This window comes from Panicum hallii, chromosome 9 (assembly GCF_002211085.1).
Source record: "Panicum hallii strain FIL2 chromosome 9, PHallii_v3.1, whole genome shotgun sequence".
Classification (NCBI taxonomy): Eukaryota; Viridiplantae; Streptophyta; class Magnoliopsida; order Poales; family Poaceae; genus Panicum; species Panicum hallii.
Window position 1 is genome coordinate 64,337,079 of NC_038050.1, and position 19,338 is coordinate 64,356,416.

Consider the following 19,338-nt stretch of genomic DNA (forward strand, 5'->3'; position numbering starts at 1 on the left):
GGGGCACCTAAATACCTAAGCATTTTTGTATCTTGTGTGCGTGTGTGTTCCAGTGTGTGTCCGTGTTCGCAGATATATAGGACTATATAGATCGTAAGGTGTTGCTGAAGAACCAACCATGATGAAAGGCGCCGTCATTGGCGCGTCGACCGTCCTGGTCGTGGCGGTCATCGCCGCCGTCTGCTTCGTGTCCTTCAAGGGCCATGGCGGCAGGGCTGAGGGCGAGATGTCCACCTCGGTGAGGTCGATCAAGTCCTTCTGCCAGCCCCTGGACTTCAAGGAAACCTGCGAGAGCGCGCTGGAGGCGACGGCCGGCAACGCCACCAGCACCACGGACCTGACCAAGGCCATCTTCAAGGTGACGTCCGACCGGATCGAGCAGGCCGTGCGCGAGTCCGCCGTGCTCAACGCCCTCAAGAACGACCCGCGCACGTCGGCCGCGCTCAGCAACTGCAAGGAGCTGCTGGACTACGCCATCGACGACCTCAAGACCACCTTCGACCGGCTCGGCGGGTTCGAGATGACCAACTTCAAGGCCGCCGTGGACGACCTCCGGACGTGGCTGAGCTCCGCGCTGACGTACCAGGAGACGTGCCTCGACGGCTTCGAGAACACCACCACGGACGCAGCGGACAAGATGCGCAAGGCGCTCAACAGCTCGCAGGAGCTGACGGAGAACATCCTGGCCATCGTGGACGAGTTCTCCGAGACGCTCGCCAGCCTAGACCTGCCGGGCTTCCACCGCCGGCTGCTCGCGGACAAGGGCGTCGTCGCGCCCTCGTGGATGTCCGGCGCCAAGCGTCGGCTGCTGCAGACCTCCCCCGGCGCGCCGGACTTCAAGCCGGACGTGACGGTGGCGGCGGACGGCAGCGGCGACTTCAGGACTATCAACGAGGCGCTGGCCAGGGTGCCGCGCAAGAGCGCCGCCGCGTACGTGATGTACGTGAAGGCCGGCACGTACCGGGAGTACGTGTCCGTGCCCCGGAACGTGACGAACCTGGTGGTGATCGGCGACGGCGCCACCCGGACGGTGGTGACGGGAAGCAAGAGCTTCACTATGAACATCACGACCAAGGACACGGCGACGATGGAGGTGATCGGGAACGGGTTCCTGATGCGCGGCGTGGGCGTGGAGAACACGGCGGGCGCCCGGAACCACCAGGCCGTGGCGCTGCGGGTGCAGAGCGACCTGTCGGCGTTCTACGAGTGCCGCTTCGACGGGTACCAGGACACGCTGTACACGCACACGTCGCGGCAGTACTACCGCGACTGCGTCGTCACGGGCACCATCGACTTCATCTTCGGCAACGCGCAGGTGGTGCTCCAGAACTGCCGCATCCAGGTGCGCCGGTGCATGGACAACCAGCAGAACATCGTGACTGCGCAGGGCCGCAAGGAGAGGCGGTCGGCCGGCGGCACGGTCATTCACAACTGCACCGTCGAGCCGCACCCGGAGTTCGAGTCCAGCGCCGGCCGGCTCAGGACTTTCCTGGGGCGGCCGTGGAAGGAGCACTCGCGCACGCTCTACATCCAGTCGGAGATCGGCGGCTTCGTCGACCCGCAGGGGTGGCTGCCGTGGCTCGGCGACTTCGGCCTCAACACCTGCTACTACGCCGAGGTGGAGAACCGCGGGCCCGGCGCCGACATGAGCAGGCGCGCCAGGTGGAGGGGCGTCAGGAACGTCACCTACCAGCAGGCGCAGCAGAAGTACACCGTCGAGAGGTTCATCCAGGGCCAGCAGTGGCTCCCCAAGCTCGGCGTGCCCTTCATCCCGGGGCTGCTGCCGCAGAACCAAACCGGCAGGATACACTGATGAGAGCCAATGAGCCATGGCCATGCGCGTGGAAGATGTATATATGCATTGGGTTGTGATGGACGGTCTGCGTGGTCGATGTGGCACCAACATTTACCATGGTTCAAGTTTGTTGGCGGCAATTCTTGTTGATATTGTGACTACTATTTATGTGGGGAGGAAAATGCCGTACAGAATTTACTAATGTGTGCGCACTACTTGGATTACCCGTACTAAATATCGATAACAAAAAGAAAATCCTTTTTAAAACACTCGCTCCGTCCCAAATCCATTCCAAATAATAGTTCACTTTACCTTTATCCTAAATCAAAACTTATCTAACTTTGATCAAATTTAAGTCAAAAGCATCAATGTCTGCAACATCAAATTAGTTTATGGACAAAGTGATTCTTTTTTCTTTTGGGCAGAACAGAGTCAATTTGGTGATTGTCAAATTAGTTTTTTCTTTTTTCCGTTCCTAAGAGATTTGCTTCAAAGCTAGTAGAATCATCACAAAAGGTAAGTATTGAAAGAGATGCAAAGAGACTTGGTGATTGTCTATTTCTGCACCGAGGCATTGTCCCAAATTAGGTCACAAACCCAAAACGGGAGTCTTGCGCAGCTTTCTCAGCAGAAGCACAACGTGATGTAACAAGACTCGATGCAAAGGCAGCTTCGCAAGGCACCCAAAAAATAGCTTCATTGAATGAGATCAGATTCCGATTACATACAGGGCAACCAATAGAAACAAACTATGGCCGACTACTCCACGCTCGGATCAGCAAAACTGCAGCTTGCTAACAAGACATTTCCCAGCTGCAAGAGAGCCCTATGCGTTAACAGGAACGGCAGGCTACCTAACCTAAGTCTATAGCATTTACAGGGTGAACGGGACACATGTACACAGGATGGGGCTACCAGGTCTAAATGTTAGTTGCCACCGCTATCTACAAGCATAGAACACAACCGGTCAATATTCTCACCCTGCACTTTGCGCAGCGGTCAAAGAACCATGAATCTGACACATCGACACCATAAGATAATGCAACATGAGATATCCTTCTCTTCTTCCCTTTAGCACCATAAGCATTGCCTTTACTATAAGTTCTGCAGCAAGCAATCGAACTTATGTACTTGCATGTAGCAAGATCTGATGAAGCTGACTTCAGGTCCAAGAGCAGAGCTGCAGAATCGTAACTTCCGTCTAGAGGCAATTCCTATACCCTGAAACAGTTATAAGGCCAGTTAGTCCAATTCCTTCATTTTGTATCTAAATGAATGCATGAGAATATATACACATGACACAGGATGGTTGTAGTTTGGAGCACAGTGGCACTAGACCCTACCATACCAGGCTAACTACAGATTAGGGAACTCAAACACAATGGATGTGAATCAGATAGTTACCATTTTCAAGCCCTCGAGAACCCACAGCTGGACATTACACGGACAAGAAGCCCTGCCCAGCAGACGCAGCTGTCACTGGACACATGGGATATCAATCTTAAATTAAATAGCCTCTAGCTTGATTGGTGCTTTTGAGAAAACTGACAGAACAAAAGGTGCTTCCTCCCCAGGATGGATGGTACTTGGCACAATCGTGTATCCTTTAGGATAAGGATCCAAGACCAGTTCACATGATATCTCTCTTGAGTTAACGTAATCTGATCCACCCGCAGATTCATGCATGTAGATATTGTAAGCAGCCCGACAGCCCTGTGTCTTGAGTATCCTCAGTCCAATGTAGAACATTGAAGAATCATGACTCGATTGGTAGTTTCGGAAACCGTTCGTCTTTCTAGAGAAACCAACACCCTGAAAAGCATGAAACTTATGCAGATAAATATATATCATTGTGGTTCTTCTAGTCTTACAGTGATATGCAGATTGGGACATACCTGAGTAAGGGTAATAAAAACATGAACAGGGTATAGTGCGTCACGTCCTGTTACTCTAAGTCGATACTGAGGATTTTGATGCCATGAATCAAAATCTTGGCAACCACCTGCACTATAGCCACGCCATTGCCCATGGACAGAGTAACGCATCTCAGGTGGATAAACACGACAGACATATATTGACCGAAAGTGAATTTGAAAATCTTGCCAAGACATCCAGAATACCCCATTCTTCGACTGCAACAAAGGTGGGAGAGATAAGTGGATGGGGTCAGATCTGTATATGAAGTCAGGCTTACGATCTACATTTTGTTTACTACTGGTGCAATGTGTTAGTTTGTAACCTTGCAAGGGCACTAATTTGTTTTCAATTATGAATAAGCTGCAGCTTTGCCACTTCAAAAGACATCCTAGAAAACCTTATTTGCATTTAAAGCAAGGGATAAGAAGACTTCAAGTGATAAAACTGCATGTGGATGGCTCTAATCTGTTTAACACAATTATGTTTCTTTCTGACCTCAGCTGGTGCAATATGATATGCAAGTAAATTGACATCAAGAGATAAGTACCTGTGGAACATGCATAAGCTTATGCTTCATTCGTTCAGTCCACTCTGGTGAAGAGTCTGACCACGGTCCATTCCATTCAACTTCATTTGCCCATGGATTTCTAATTTGGATGAGTTTGTGGCCATCAACTTCTCTTACCTGAAAATATAGTACGCATGTGGCCATAAACTATACAGGAGAAGAATAGTGAAGAGCTGACAATTAGCCGGAAGGTCAGATACAAATGAGAGCAAACCTGTAAAATTGAGTACGCATGTCCCTGAACAATGCCACTTGATGAGATGTGAACATCAGACCCAGAAGGACTTCCAGCACCAAGAAGAAAACCTTCTTGTTTGAAATACAGCAACTGTGACCACAATCTTCCACTAGCAAGATCAATCTGCGCTTGGGGACTTCGCATATCAATCTCCTCACCAGCCCCTCCTGTGAGATCCACAAGAGCATCTTGAACAAGCCCACCTTCTAATGCCTCATAAGAGCCATGAAGTTTCGCATAAGCTTTCTCAAGAATGGATACCCATAGCTCATTTTGCTTTTTACTAGTAGCAAATGCTGGTTTTCCCGGAGACTCACAGGGGATCCAATCATCAACAACCACGGCTACCCACTCACCCTAGAAAAAATATAGAACATAAAAACTATAAACTCAGAAAAAGTCTTGGTCGAGTTTTTTCAAACTCAGAAAAAAATTCAAATTAATGTAACATAAATATTGAGTAACAGGGGAAAACAATGATTAGGATACACCCTAATAAAAACATCTAAGTGCTCTTCATGTGCACTATTTTCCCTTTAAAAAAGTCATACCAACTACAGTCAAGTTTATTGTCAAATTGGTAGGTTTGCGCTATAGCCTAATGAACCCCCTCAAGCTGCCCAATTGTGATAGAAGGATATCAATCTAGAAAAGTAGAAATACATATCAATGATATGTCCAAACTGCATGGGATCAATAATATAAGGTCTACGTTTTTTCTTAGCAACTACCTCAAATTAATGCTATCGAAAGAGCTGAATTTTCCACAGGTTTATAAGTAGGTGTCACCGAGGCTGACTGCACTATTAGGAAGCCAGGGAAGGGCCATCAATGTATAAGGAAGGAGGCAATCAGTAACATACTTGCACTGGAGGAGTCAAGTTAACTAAACTACTATTTTATCTCCATAAAGCAGCGCACATCCGAGAGGGCCCAGCATAGTTCCAGACTTTCAGTAAACACTGCAGACTGATGAACTACTTCTGATAAAATAATTTATTTTTCCCACTATAGTAAAGTATGTGTTACAAGTGCATGTTGCATGCTCTACACAAAGGAATTTGATTGTTTGCTTCAACAATTGAATTTTGATGTTAAACTGGGCATAAGATAGTCAAATGTTAAACTTTATCATGACTGTAGTCTAACATTTTGCGATAACTATATTATAAACTTTGCAGAATGAATCAACTGAACCTTCCTAGATATTATATCAATCAAATGATGCATGACTAATATGAACAGCCCAAGTAAGCAGATAAATCAAATGGTCTAAATCATTAGATACCTGAATACAGAATCTGACAGTGTAAATCCCTTCTTCATTGTATTCAGGAGTGATTATAACTTCTGATATACGGGACATCTCAGTTAAAACTGCAACTGCACTTAAGAACCAACAGTCCCCCAACCGACCCTGAAAAGGAACAATTCGAATTGATATCAACTCAGCTAATAAATGGTCGTGCCTTAACTTCCTTGACCACAACTCTGGGTGCACAGAAGCAGAAAACAAAACTTTATACCTGACACACATCTGAGGAATTCACAGAACCAGAAAACAAGCAAGGCTGAGAACTGATAGATATCTCCTTTGCTATTTCAGAAGGTCTCATCCACTCAGAAACAACCTGAACTCATAAATCAAACACATTTTAGAAACTTTAACCAATATTTTTTTTGCACAAGCGCGAGAGATGTGCAAGAAGAATACCTGCAATTTCAGAGGGGGATCCGTTGGATCTACAAATAAAGAACGATCATCTGGAGGGAACTCTTGATCAGTAAAGTTTCTCTCTCCTTTCGCGATAAGAGCATCCCTGACAGCCCTTTCAACAGAGAGCATACGCTGGTTGACTTCATCCCGTGTCTCAAACCTTGGTTTTCTTGGTCTCCTAGCAAAGGAGTCAATGTCAATAGCTACAGCATCATGTACTGGCCGTTTCCTACCGCTTGAGTACTGTCCATCCCATTCAACATCCCCTTGATCATATAGCTCATAAGCTTCTTCACTTTCCCAGTCATCCACCTAAATGGAACATTAAATTAAGGAAATCACATTTAGTTTAGTATTCCCACCCAATTGAGGACATCACAAAACACTGAAAGTACAGAATTTTTTCTAGGTAAAATCAATACCCTTGCAGAATAACTTCCATGCCAAGCATCACCAGGTGCAAGGTCAAAAAAGCCATGCTCAGCAGGTGACATGGCTGTATGTAATGCAGCAACCTCATCTTCACTGAGGCATCTTCCCCATAGAAAAGCATCCATGATCTGCATCTTTGAATCTGAACCTTCACTATCTGACCTACCAAAGGCATCCAAGTCTATGGGTGGTCGAGCACCAACCCAAATATCAGTCCCAGGTTCCCAGATACCGTTAATTGTTGGCAACGGCAACCCATTCTGATATCCATCATAATTTCCATCAATGAAAGAAGTTGCTTCACCTAGGTCGGAATCTATAGTTACAGTGACAAGATGCCACCTGCAAATACACACAGTAGCTATAAGATCGTACTAGTAAAATAACAAAGGTGGTTCATCGCTTCAAAAAATGTTTTGCATCAGAGTGTAACTAAAGTAATATCATGGTGCATGATGCAGAAGAGAGCAGGTATGAACCCAACAAGAAATTTAAAACACCAGTATTGAAAGATATTCATCAAAAAAAAATTCTCATATAACCTACAAGTAAACACACAACAGATGAGACAGCAAACTTGCATTAGGTACTGCCATGGCAAGTAAAAGACAATAGGTTGGCGCTGCTTTTGATTTCATTTTCTATACATAACACAATAATTGTGAATAGGTGGTACCTGCCATCTGCGATGCTTGATGCACCAATATTCCATTCTTTAGTAACAGTGGTTATCCTTTCACCCTTAGTCACTAATCGAAGACCAACTTGCCCAGCTTCCATTCCCTGTTCCGATCCTGCCACTAAGATTTCCCAGCAAACCTTCTTTTGGAATTCACTTCCAAAAAGACACACAGGACCAGATACCGGTTGAACCATTACAGCAATGGACAAAGTAACTTGTTGACTTAGACAGAGGCATGACTCAAGTTCTCCACAATGACGACCAGTACTCCTCGGTTCGTCATCAAGTATGCATACAGTGCCTGGAATGCCAGTCTGTTCAACATTCATAACAAGTTAGAGCAATAAAGATACCCAAGGATATTTATGCCCAACATGCACTAAAAGAAAAATACACTTCTATAGCTCTAAAATGATGGAAGGTGTGTTTTATAACTTGACGAAAAATAGGGTAATCCGGAGAGAACCTGTTCTGCTCGCCGAGCCAATTGTGCCTTTCGTATGTGATTGGCTATTGAAGAGACCCTATCTCTTGCAAAAGAATCTTCCAGAGCAGAATCACCTCCAACAGCTCTGACAGCTGCTGCCATAGCTGCAGCATCTCTGCTTCCAGTATTAGGAATAGAAGAAAGCAATGATATTTCAAGTTCCTTCCATTTCCGTTCCTCTCTCTCCAGCAATGCCCTCCTCCTTTCTCTTCCCTTCCCTTCTTCCTCTCGCCTTTGCATCAATGCCTCCTCTTCCATTTCTTTTTCCCTTATGTAGCTGTAGACACCAATAAGACAAATACAATAATGGAAAATTATAATAATGACCCCATGACGATTTTTGTGATATACATCCTACACAGAATCATGGTAGAATCATAAAAAACAGAAAAAATTACCTTTCTTGAATGAGCTCGAATTGCCTCCGATCTTCAGGCATCCATTTCTTAATTTCTTTGGCACTCAGGTCAGAAAGACCTATGCTATCCAAGAAGAGTCTTAGACGAACTTCATCCTGAAACAATAAAGAAATTCTTCATACCATTATCAATTGCTAACAAGTCAGGGGGTTGAAAAGAATGATAGAAGATACCGAGTTTATACCTGTATTTGTTCAGCTTTGGCAGTCAGTCCAAGCAACAGAAGCAAATAACCGCCAAATTTGTCCCACATATACACCCATTCAGTATCGATTGCTTCTTCTAAAGCTAAAATACGTGCATGGGCACACATATTCCTTCGATAATCTACATTTGCCAGGGAATGAGGACAAGTCATTAAACAATCTTTTACTCCACAGAAGAAAGATCCTGCAGCAATCTCCTCGTTTCTCAAACGGTCTCTCAGCTTCATAACATCAGCCCTAGGAAGCACAAAGTTCCCAGCCCTGTCCAATGTAAGAGCAGGATCTCCAACTAAAAGAGCAGCAGAGCTTGCAGACCTCTGTGGCGCTGAGTAAGTCCCAGATATAGCATTCCTAGTCTGGAAACAAACATACTGTTAACATTACAGAAAATGATAAAGACCATGCTATTATTATGTACAGACCCTGTACATGCATTTAAAAAGATCTGATCGCAATAGATAATTCTGCCTACAAGTGACGGGTTTTCGGGATAGATTTATAAGGTACAAAATGATAGAACTTGGATGCGTTAGACTAACATGAAAAATGCTGATAGATCTCCTCAGCATCAGATGCCAATAAGCAATCAAACGAGAGACTGATGAAACTGTTTTCTAACTAAAATGGAGAAATGTATAAAGCATGCACACAAATAAGTTATGTTAAACAATAAATAAACATACTTTATTAGCAGACCGTGACATTGCCTGCACAACTGTATCCTTGCTGAGAAAATGAACAGCATCCTCCATCATCTGATTGATTTTTTTCAAAAATTATTAATGAAGACATATATCAAAAAGGAACATGAAATCCTACTAGTTTTAGCTGAAGAAAAGTACGAACCTTAAGAGTCAGGCATGGTCGAGAAACAGCAAAACCAAAGGCAATTACAAGAGTAGTGGCAGAAATGCCAGCCCCAACAAATGGTGGATTCATTATTATACTAGCAATAACACCCCAAACTTCAGTTGCCAGTGCAATCCCGTACAGAATAAGGAAGGCGTAGCTGTAAAAAGATTGATGTTAGAGCACGTTCTCAACCGACAATAGAACTTTAGGATGGGACAGAACAGAGAGAAATATACATATGACCAATCCTGAACTCAAGAAAGACAAATAGGTAGAATAAGAAAGCATGTATCTGTACCTAACATTCTTAGCAGAGTCTGCATGAGCATCATAAACATATACAGGCAACACTCTTGGCGAATACACTACAATTGGTGGTGATAGAAGGACCTGAGAAGGGCACACCCATTCAGAATTAGAAGAAAATGCTACATTATAATGAGCACATATCAGAACTAGCAAGCGATAGCCAAAATTGTCTTAGCATGTGCCAAAACTTACAGTCAAAGCCCTTCCTGTCAGAAGAAATATAAATGAGAAGTAACCTATAGATGCTCCAACAAATGGTTTTCCTGCAAAGTTCATAAGCTAAATAAATACAAAACTAAATGATAGCAGTAACTCAAACCAATAAACAAAATTTTAAAAAGGATGGATGACACTTAAGGAAGAACATCAGTCACCATGAAATAAACCCATCAGGAAGGCAGCCAATGCTAGGAGAAAAGCAATGGAACAAACAAGCAGCATCTGAGTCCTTGTTAGATAGAAGTTGTTAGATGTCCAGTAGTGGATGACCCCAATAACAAATACGAGGAATAGAATGGCAAGGAGGCAAGCAACTCCAACCTGTATAAAGATGACACATGAATTATAGCCTATTGTAAAGGAATGCTAAATTGCTAATATCCCCGGTCACACAAAATTTACTTACAGTCCAGGGCCTGATTGTGACAATAACAGCCGCAACTGCACCAAATAACAGCAACATTCCCATGCCAACAAAAAGGTAAACGCCACGAGAAATCTTCCAATCATCATCCTTCCTGAAATTATTTGCAATTTGATCTGAGTGGATCAGAAAATATGGAGTGGAATAAAATGCTAAAAATCCTTTTTGTACCATTTGTATAGCCCGGTGAACAGTGAGAAAAATGCAGGAATGCATAACAAGGGAAGTAATGCTGCCAGGAAATCAGCCTTCAGAGGAACACCATCCTCTCGTGAATTTACTACTCCCCAGTAAGATGCACCACAGAAGGATACAAGAACAGCTGCAGAAAAGCGTGACTTAGAATCAGTTATCTGAAGATGTTGGCTGCAATATGTTCCATCCAATATTCAAAGTAAATTTAACAAGATCGAACAGAACGTACTAGCAAAGAGGCCAACACATATAGCTGATGAAGGTGAAAACCGGTATGTGGCAAACCAAGCAACAATAGGTATCAACCCCGTGGTAAGCACAGCAATTGTTGAAGATAATGCCCATCCAAGATACATTGATGTTGCATAGGGAGAATAGAAGCTGTTCTTATCAGCATCCCAGCCTTTGTAGCCTAAAGCATCTAATGGCTTCGCTGATACTATGGCGCCAAGGCCAATAACTGATGCAGTGAAAACAGCTAAGCTGATAGCAAAGAGAGCCCGCTGAAACCAGAAAAATAAGAGGATAAGCAACAATAATGTTTTTTTCTTAATTGCCGTTATTGGATGGTTGGAATACATTTTAGGTTATCAATAACAATTTGATGTGCTACAAACATGATGAAGCATGCCGATATGACAAGAACATATGGGAAAGATTGACTTAAAATAGACATATTATCCAGCTTGCAACATGAGATTGGGTCACGAATCAGCTTACCATTCTGACCAAACAAAGAGATTAAATAGATTAATGTCACACTTATCCAAATGAAAAGAAAATGCCAAGCCGCAAAATTCATAAGGAAGTGAACAACAAACCTCTTTCGTTCCTGGAGCTTGACTAACATTTTCACGATTATCAAACTCCCTTCCAGGAATCCAGAAACGGTAACCATTGCGCATCCATATGGGAATAGCAAATGAGAGACAAGCCACCATAAGCGGTAATGTGAGAGACAAGCCCAATATAACTGATGACTTGCTGCAGAGTAAAAAGGATGATATTCAGACCAAAATACAGATACATTTATGTTAGCCAGCATCAATTTTTCAACAAAAGAACAATAAAACTGATCCTTTATGTTAAACAAATAGACACCAGCTTAAAAACTACATTACTGATGATATGTATCAAAATAATATAAGCTGAAAGACGCTTAAAAACTTAGATGATGATAACATTTGATCAGTGACGACATTTTAGTTGTTATTGAGATAATTTATTTGCATACTACATGTCATTCCATTTTTCTCGTCCTATAAATATGATAATTCGTGATTGTTTCTCCTAAATTTAATGTGGGCCATTCAACAAGAATTTCAAAAATTAGCTTGTGTGGTACTCCATCCATTTGAATTATACGGCTGATTTCGTTTCGTTAGGACAAACCTTTGACCAACAATTACTCTGTTAATAAATAAATTATGTGACACAAAGTTGAAGTCATTATATTCGTATTCAAAAATAATTTCTTATGATTATACTATTGTATCACATAATTGTTGTATTAATTGACTAATTGTTGGTCATAGTTTTATCCTAACGAAATGAAACATGCTTTATAAAAGATGAAGGGAATAACTTTTATGGCTAATTGGGAGGAGGGGAATTTCATTCTCCAATTCAGTTAATGCAGTATCTGAGAAAAAAAAATCAGACTTTTAAAAGATGCATACCATGACAATTGCATGAAATATTTATTAACGAATTAGAGTTTTTTTAATACTCTATTAGAACCCCAGCACATTTTGTAGGCTACTCGGATAAGATATGAAAAAATTTGGTGAGACAGTGCAGCTTACAGATGGGTTATGCACAAGGCTACACTACGACCCGCGACCAGAGGTAACTTTAAGAATCTAAACATATAGGTTCCTTCTGTTGCCAACTAAGAATGGCATATTTTCACATTTTTCTACTTCTGATGCTGAGTTTAGAGGATAGCTTATTTTTATGCGCTAAAAATATAAATAGGTAAATCCCTTCTGTTTGCTTGCCTTAATGGCACTTCTGATGTTTATTTCTAAGATACCTCACCTTTATGCTCTAAAAAACGCATTTTCACTGATAACCACACCAGTCTATTGTACAGACATAATAAGTCATATGTCTCCGCTGTTCAGAAACTAAGTCGCAGCATTGCATAACGAGCTAGACCATGCAATACTAACATGATGATGTATTATAACATAAAAGACAAAATCAAATCATTGTGAAACAATATATTGTTACGCATATAAACTTGATGTCCTTGTGTAATATATAATCAACTAAGTAAAGCACAAAAGGCTAATTATTAACTAGAACCCTAATAGTAAACGTTGTATCAGATATGAGAAAGTATGCGTACCTTAAGAAAGAGAGAAACAAACCAACACATGTACTCAGCAGCCACGCAATGAAACCATACTGAGAAAGAAAGGCAGGTTGTTATTGTTGAGATCAGTAATATTTAAAATAGTAACAACTAATACAACATTGTAGTTGAAGGAAAATGAAGCACAGATCATAAATAGATTTTGCATCTGGGAAAGATTTTACAGATGGAATTAGATGTTTCACCACATCTAGCTCCCAGGTAAAGGTAATCGCTCTTCCATTGCATAAAATTGTACGCCCACACAGGTAAAGGTATTACTACATCCCATACAGGAATTTTCCTTTTCTCGTTAATACATATTCATGTTCCATTACATAGAAGCTAACTCATAGTAAATATTCAAACATAAATAGTATAAAGCACTTGTTCTGATACAGTAAATTTTGACATTACATTAATAAGAAAAACATATCCTAGTGTGCCAAATTGTAAACTTTTTTTTTATTTTAGTGCTTATCACCTTCCGGGGTTTGGATGTCATCATCATTTCTTCAGCACGCAGAGACCAAATGAATGCCATGATGGAGCAAACAACTGGTGACAGGAGCAGTATCGAGAAACCAAATTCAAACTGCCAAATTAAGATAAATCTCTATTGGTCAAATTAATAGTGAATCTTTCAAAGCAATTACAGTGTGCTGCAACAAAATTACCTGTTCATGTGTTGCATTTATCACCTTGATGGTCTCTGGTCGATGGATAGCCACAGTTGCAGTCTCTATGATGAACAATATAGTGAAAACAATGAAAGCACGGATTGGAGAGCCAGCTAATTGATGGAATATTAGCCTTGAAATGTTCAACCATTTTTCTAGACCACTTCTCCTAAGTTCTTCGGACAGAGAAATCTGATTTGCAATAGTGGTATCCAATCTGTCTGAATCAGTAGCTGTGACATCTACATCATCTTGATGCTCTCTATCTGCATCCAAGCTGCTCCTCTGTAGCAAAGCTAATATCCGTGGATCCATAACTTTGTCTTTCAGCATGTAGGAAAAATTTGGATCCAGACCTTTATCCTGAAGAAGATTAGCTAGTTCTACATCTCCAAGTCCACCATTCTTTTTTAGCATAGATGAAATCCTTGGGTCATTTAATCTGTCCTGAAATATTGCTGCCAGGTTCAAATCCAATAACTGTTGATTACCTGAGGCGGTAGCTGATCCACTAGACTCACAACCATGACTTTCCAAACCACTGCTAGAACAAACAACAAGTGAAGCAGTTGGTTCTCCATGCCTATCTGCTGTAATTACGGCAGTTTCAGAGTGGACAGCAGAGAGGCATGAATTACTCCGATGAGCTAAACTTGCACGTCCACTATCTATGTTCTTGTCAGAGCTCTGGCCTTCTTGACAACTATTGGATCGATCAAAAGGAATACTGTTCCAATTGACACCATCGCTTTGTGAATTGCTTCTGTACATAGAATCAGTCGCATTACCATTTTGACCAGCTTCAACACTACCACTACTACGCTTCACACTGGAGCCGCAACCTTCTGATGAATTTGAAGAGCTATTTTGTCCTTTTCTTCGAAATCCCTCTCGCAGCTTTATAACTGTACTTCTTAGAGCGTCTATCCTTGCTACTGAGGGGTTCGAAATAGAAAGCCAGCAAGAGACAGCAGCAGATAAAAGCACAGATGCTACAAAAGCATAACTGATGCAATGGCCAAGGTACCTAATGTAACACCTTTAGTTAGCAAATAGGTAGAAGAATGCTAGGTCTCAAATGTGTTCCAATACAAAAGCACAAAGATAGTTACAAACCAGTAATGCACTCCAAAGCATATAAGAAAAGCCCTTGATGTTCCAGCCACAAATAACACTATCACCCGACTTTTCAGAAGCTCAAACTTAAATGAACACAAGCCAAGATTCCAGTCTGCAGAAAAGAAAATAAGAAGTCAAGAAACGGAAATGGAGCATACAATCAATGAAGCTAGGAAAGAACATTACCAAGAATCACCACTGCAACTGAAGTTAAAGCACCCAGCCAACGAGCTTCTTTGGAGGTAAGACCGTACAAGATAGAATAGACAACAAGCACAAGCAGTGAGCAGACATAGAGAAGCCCTAAATGCAAGACCCTGCATTTCCAGGTTACAAGATGTGAACATTTTATCAAAATGATAAGAAGAGATAGATAATACAAAGAAATACATGACTTGGTTGAGTTGGAAGCACAGTACAGATAGAAATTTAGGATTCGCACCATTTTACAATATAACTATATAAGTCCCAGCACATCATGCACACAGACCAAAAAACACAACAGTGAAACGGTAACAAGTTTTGGACCTTCTCTATTAATCTTAAATGGTGAACGGTTCCATTACTAAACCATCATGTACTTTAATGAGATTAGGTGGAAACTTTGTAAAAGATACACTCTTGTTTTGGACAGTGGACATGCATAGTGGAAAACTATTACCCCAGCAATGAACTAATTCGTATAACAGTGTTAATATGTGTAGAAAATATATAAAAGAAAAAAAAGTGGAATTACCTGCTGGATTTTGTCATGTATAACTCATTAGGATCTGGTGGATCAGGAGAGCATGAAACAGGAGCCACTTCAACACAGTCAGAATAGGCAAATTTGTACGACCTCCGCACATATTCATCAACATCAAATCCACTTACTGTGCATAAAGCGTGCAAAAAAAGATGAGGTTAACCAGGTTCCTATTAATGAGTGACAGATACTCACAACAAGTGATAACAGAAAATTAGAAGCTTTACCATTAAACAGTATTTTACATATAAAGAGCATATTGATGGCCAATGATATTGCAGACACCCCAAAGAAGAACCCTGATGGAGAATTAAGCTCGGAAGCACTAGCACCAGCTGTAACATAAACAGCACAAAATTCGTAGGCACAAAGTAGGCCGACTGCCAGGAGGAGAAGGTAAGCAACAGCCTCTGCAACAAACATGTCATTAGTTAATACAACCAAATCAATAATGAAGAAGGCGATAACAGAGTGGCCCAAAACACGAAGTGAAGAAACAGCTTGATGCCTGGAACAACTAATGAAAACCCTACAGAACTGCATTTTAGAAACATTTGAACAATGTGCTGGTAATTAAACAGGAAACACCCAAGAACTTAGAAGTCTTGGTCTTTATGCATAGCTTAGTGTGTAATTCATTACTTTGGTTGCAAAATTTTACAGAGCAATCTCTGATGGCACTGAACATGTTTTCATCAGTTTTCTTTGTAATCCAAATTTCTGAGGTAACAAAATTCTTGGTAAAAAAATTATAGGTGAACTACAATTATCAAAATATAATATTAGTGAATCCATGAACCCCATAGGGATTGACCCTAGATCAGTTGGAGATCTGGGTGTGCACCCCAACCACCCAGGTTCGAGCCTTCTTCCATTCAAATCTGGGTGCCTATTTGTTTTTAATTTACAATGCCACCTAGTTCATCCTCGGTTTTTTAATCCATGAACCCATGACCAGCAAGTGTGGACATATAAAACATTATTGCATGGATTCTATTTCTAGTCCTCTAGAGAAATAAATGCTAAATAATCAAGACAAAGAACAGATAACATACTTGAGCTTTGCCACTGTGTTCTCCACCAGAGCATTATAGAGTAGAATGATAAAAGAAAAGCAACACCCGCCATTGTAACAGCTAAACCAATTATGTTCCTTTCCAGAAGAGCGATAAGGATGCTCCCCCACACGAGCAGAACTGCTATAGGGGAAATGACAACAAGCCATGCAACAAGAGTCAAAAAGCTGCAGAGCGTGCTTAGTTGAGGTCCTTGCACATATGCTGGCCATTTCCTTGCATATATCCAACTGAGTAACAAATGAGAAGGGGGAAATGTTAACGAGCAATAAAAATAGCAGGATATTGATTAAGCCCAATTGAGAAAATACAAATACTCTGCAGCATACCTGTATAACCTCCATGGCCTCCAATTCACAGCCCATAGGACCCAAAAGCTGAGAGGGCTAAGGACAGCAAAGAGGAACCCACAGATGCTGCATGCCAAAACAACTCCGTGGTGTCCCTCCTCTCCCATCCTCCCCTTTTGAAATCACCTTTTGTAGGCTGAAATCATGGATGACCTGCTCGGGAAGGTACAACATAAGAAGTCTAATAATTACATGACCAAAGATAACTAAATGGCACTCGAGCATGCAGTTCAATGTTAACTAATCACTCCAGACTCCACAATCCCAAGCTATATGGTAATGCTTTTGGCTAATCAATAGTAGCAAATGCTAACATATTACCATATACAGAGCATTGACAGCTGTGCATGTACCAAGCAGGCCATCAGTCATCAGACCCCCGAAGGCCCAAAATAACAATATGGGAATTTGCTGAGGGATTGCATTTCTCTTGAGTATGGAGGGGTTGATCTCTCAAGCTACAAATCCTTCTGTTCCATATATGTTTGTGGATAAGGTGGTCTATTGAATTAAGCTTCAGCGCTATTGAGGCAATGACTGTATTTGGTATGTTTCTTATGTTAATGCACTTATGGATCTTCAAAGCTTCAACATGAAGCTAGTTAATAAATTCCTATGTTTTTTGCATGTTAATATGCTCTCCTAGAACTTCGAAACAAATGTCTAACTATTTTGTAAGCTTTTGTTTGCTGGGCTGCTGTGCCAGCGCTCCATGACTGTTGAAAAATAACTGTGGTGAGTGACCTTAATTTTCTTTCTTGGTTAATCTTCCACGATTTATGCTACATTGAGTTCTGGTAGTTTTTCCGTAATCATATAACTGCTTTTATACAACAACTGAGCAGGTGCTACAATAACTTTACAGTAGCGAGGGATCTTGGCTGGTAAACGTACACCAGGGATATCTACATGCACATTCGTACGCACCCAGGTATTTCTCCACAGGAGAAATAAATCTAACAACCTATCAGATCGCATTCATCAAACACCTCTCATGGTATTACGTTCGCATGGTATAGAGATTAAAAGTACTCCATGTTAACAGTTTAAGTCCACCTACATGATTTGGTGCTTGCTTATCAAAAGTTGTCTACATGACCTTCAATTATTTTGCATTTAGTTGCACTGGAGATAATTTGATGACTCATTTCCAGTAAGAATGAATCTGTAAGTTTATGGACACAAAAACTATTTTCTAACGAGATTGTTTTGCTTGGTACCACCTTCAAAGGTCCGTGTCCGCACCAGTTCAAATCTGGTTCCAGACACAAGAAAAAGGGACCTGCAGAATAGGGATAGATTGAATGTTTGATGCAAATTAGAAATTAGTCAAGAAGTCAAATGGATTTGGTTGCTTGTGCAGGGAGAAGTCATAAATAGCTTCCTTTCAATTGAATTTGCTGTTAATTGCACCAATCCTACTATATTTAGCTCGAAATTCCTGAATTTATTTCCATGGTTCCAGCTTAATCTTTACCAAATTGGAGGCCCCAGTTCAAGCTTTCCAAACTAGTCGACTTACAAGGGATCTGTAGATGGAGCTAACTTCGGTTCAATACTTCCTTTGGATATGAACACTGTTTTTTGGGGGGTTATGTTGGACTTCCTTAAAATATTCAGTGCATTCCTTTTCAATTCTATATTGTTTTGTCTGGTAGTGAGACCCCGAAGTCATGTCCATATAGAAACTATGGGGGCGCGACAGGATTTCCCAAAATTTTCATCAAATCAAGACATATAACTGCCAGCTCTACCAAGAGGAAACATCAACCAGCTCGATACCACACCATTCGACTGCTAGAGTGGGATTTCGGTTCCACGCCATGGGCGGAGCCAGTATAGGACACGCATATACTTGCAATTGGGTCAGATCCGAATAGAAATAGCTTACTTAGGGTTTGGGGCGCTCGGCCTCGCAGAGCAGGAAGGGAAGCGAAGCGAAGCGAATGGGCGGGCGTACCTGGTGGGTGCTCGTCGCCGGCGAAAGGGCCCGACGAAGACCCGGCGAAGGGGCGGCGCCGCTCGCCCAGTCGTCGCCGCCAGGAACCAAAAGCCACGAGTAAGGGGAGACGAGTGAGGGGGGCAGAGAGAGCACGGGAGGTGAAAGGGAGAGAGGAAAAGAAGACGAGTGCTGCTGGGGTGGGGAGGTGAACGCAGCACAGCAGTCAACAGGCAGTGTCGCGGCGACGCGCTGGAGACTGGACTGGGGGGAGTGTTGTGGAAAACGGTATGAAACGGACGCGGCCAGCGTTCCGTCACGCGTGACTCGGAGGCAAAATTTGGCGCATTCACGCTATTTGGGCTCCAGCGCGCATGATTTCAGGGTAACTGCTCTCGCCCTTTTTTTCTCTCCTTTTTTTCTCTTTCGTGGAGCGTTGCTCCCGCTATAACTTGTATCCCCCTTTTCAAAATCAGAGGAAGAATTTCACAGCCATGTTCGAAAAGAATAGGGCAAACGTTTAGTTTTCATAATTTTTTCAAATAAAATAGTATTCCAAGAAATTATAGGAAACACATTTTTACAAGAGCTTTTTGAAGAACCATTTCCA

The 19,338-nt window shown here is 42.0% G+C and overlaps 2 protein-coding genes across 2 annotated transcripts; one reads left to right on the forward strand and one right to left on the reverse strand.

Moving 5' to 3' along the window:
- The first annotated feature begins 82 nt into the window (after positions 1–82).
- LOC112877299 (probable pectinesterase/pectinesterase inhibitor 21) lies at positions 83–1,976 on the forward strand. The gene has a single exon (XM_025941548.1). It carries the CDS (start codon positions 119–121, stop codon positions 1,811–1,813), a length of 1,695 nt encoding a protein of 564 aa, XP_025797333.1. The 5' UTR covers positions 83–118; the 3' UTR covers positions 1,814–1,976.
- Positions 1,977–2,456: 480 nt separating this feature from the next.
- Positions 2,457–18,921, reverse strand: LOC112877146 (calpain-type cysteine protease DEK1). Its single transcript, XM_025941355.1, has 32 exons — positions 18,750–18,921; positions 16,769–16,942; positions 16,419–16,669; positions 15,591–15,773; positions 15,355–15,490; positions 14,805–14,935; positions 14,616–14,730; positions 13,497–14,526; positions 13,304–13,414; positions 12,814–12,872; positions 11,282–11,444; positions 10,690–10,963; positions 10,437–10,587; positions 10,248–10,359; positions 9,997–10,162; positions 9,815–9,885; positions 9,612–9,703; positions 9,308–9,470; positions 9,145–9,216; positions 8,440–8,817; positions 8,235–8,350; positions 7,816–8,113; positions 7,344–7,663; positions 6,658–7,009; positions 6,233–6,547; positions 6,045–6,149; positions 5,807–5,935; positions 4,495–4,875; positions 4,260–4,397; positions 3,691–3,927; positions 3,200–3,607; positions 2,457–3,016 (listed from the first exon to the last, which is right to left on the reverse strand). Exons 2-31 carry the CDS (start codon positions 16,894–16,896, stop codon positions 3,302–3,304), a joined length of 6,483 nt encoding a protein of 2,160 aa, XP_025797140.1. The 5' UTR covers positions 16,897–16,942; positions 18,750–18,921; the 3' UTR covers positions 2,457–3,016; positions 3,200–3,301.
- Positions 18,922–19,338: the final 417 nt, after the last annotated feature.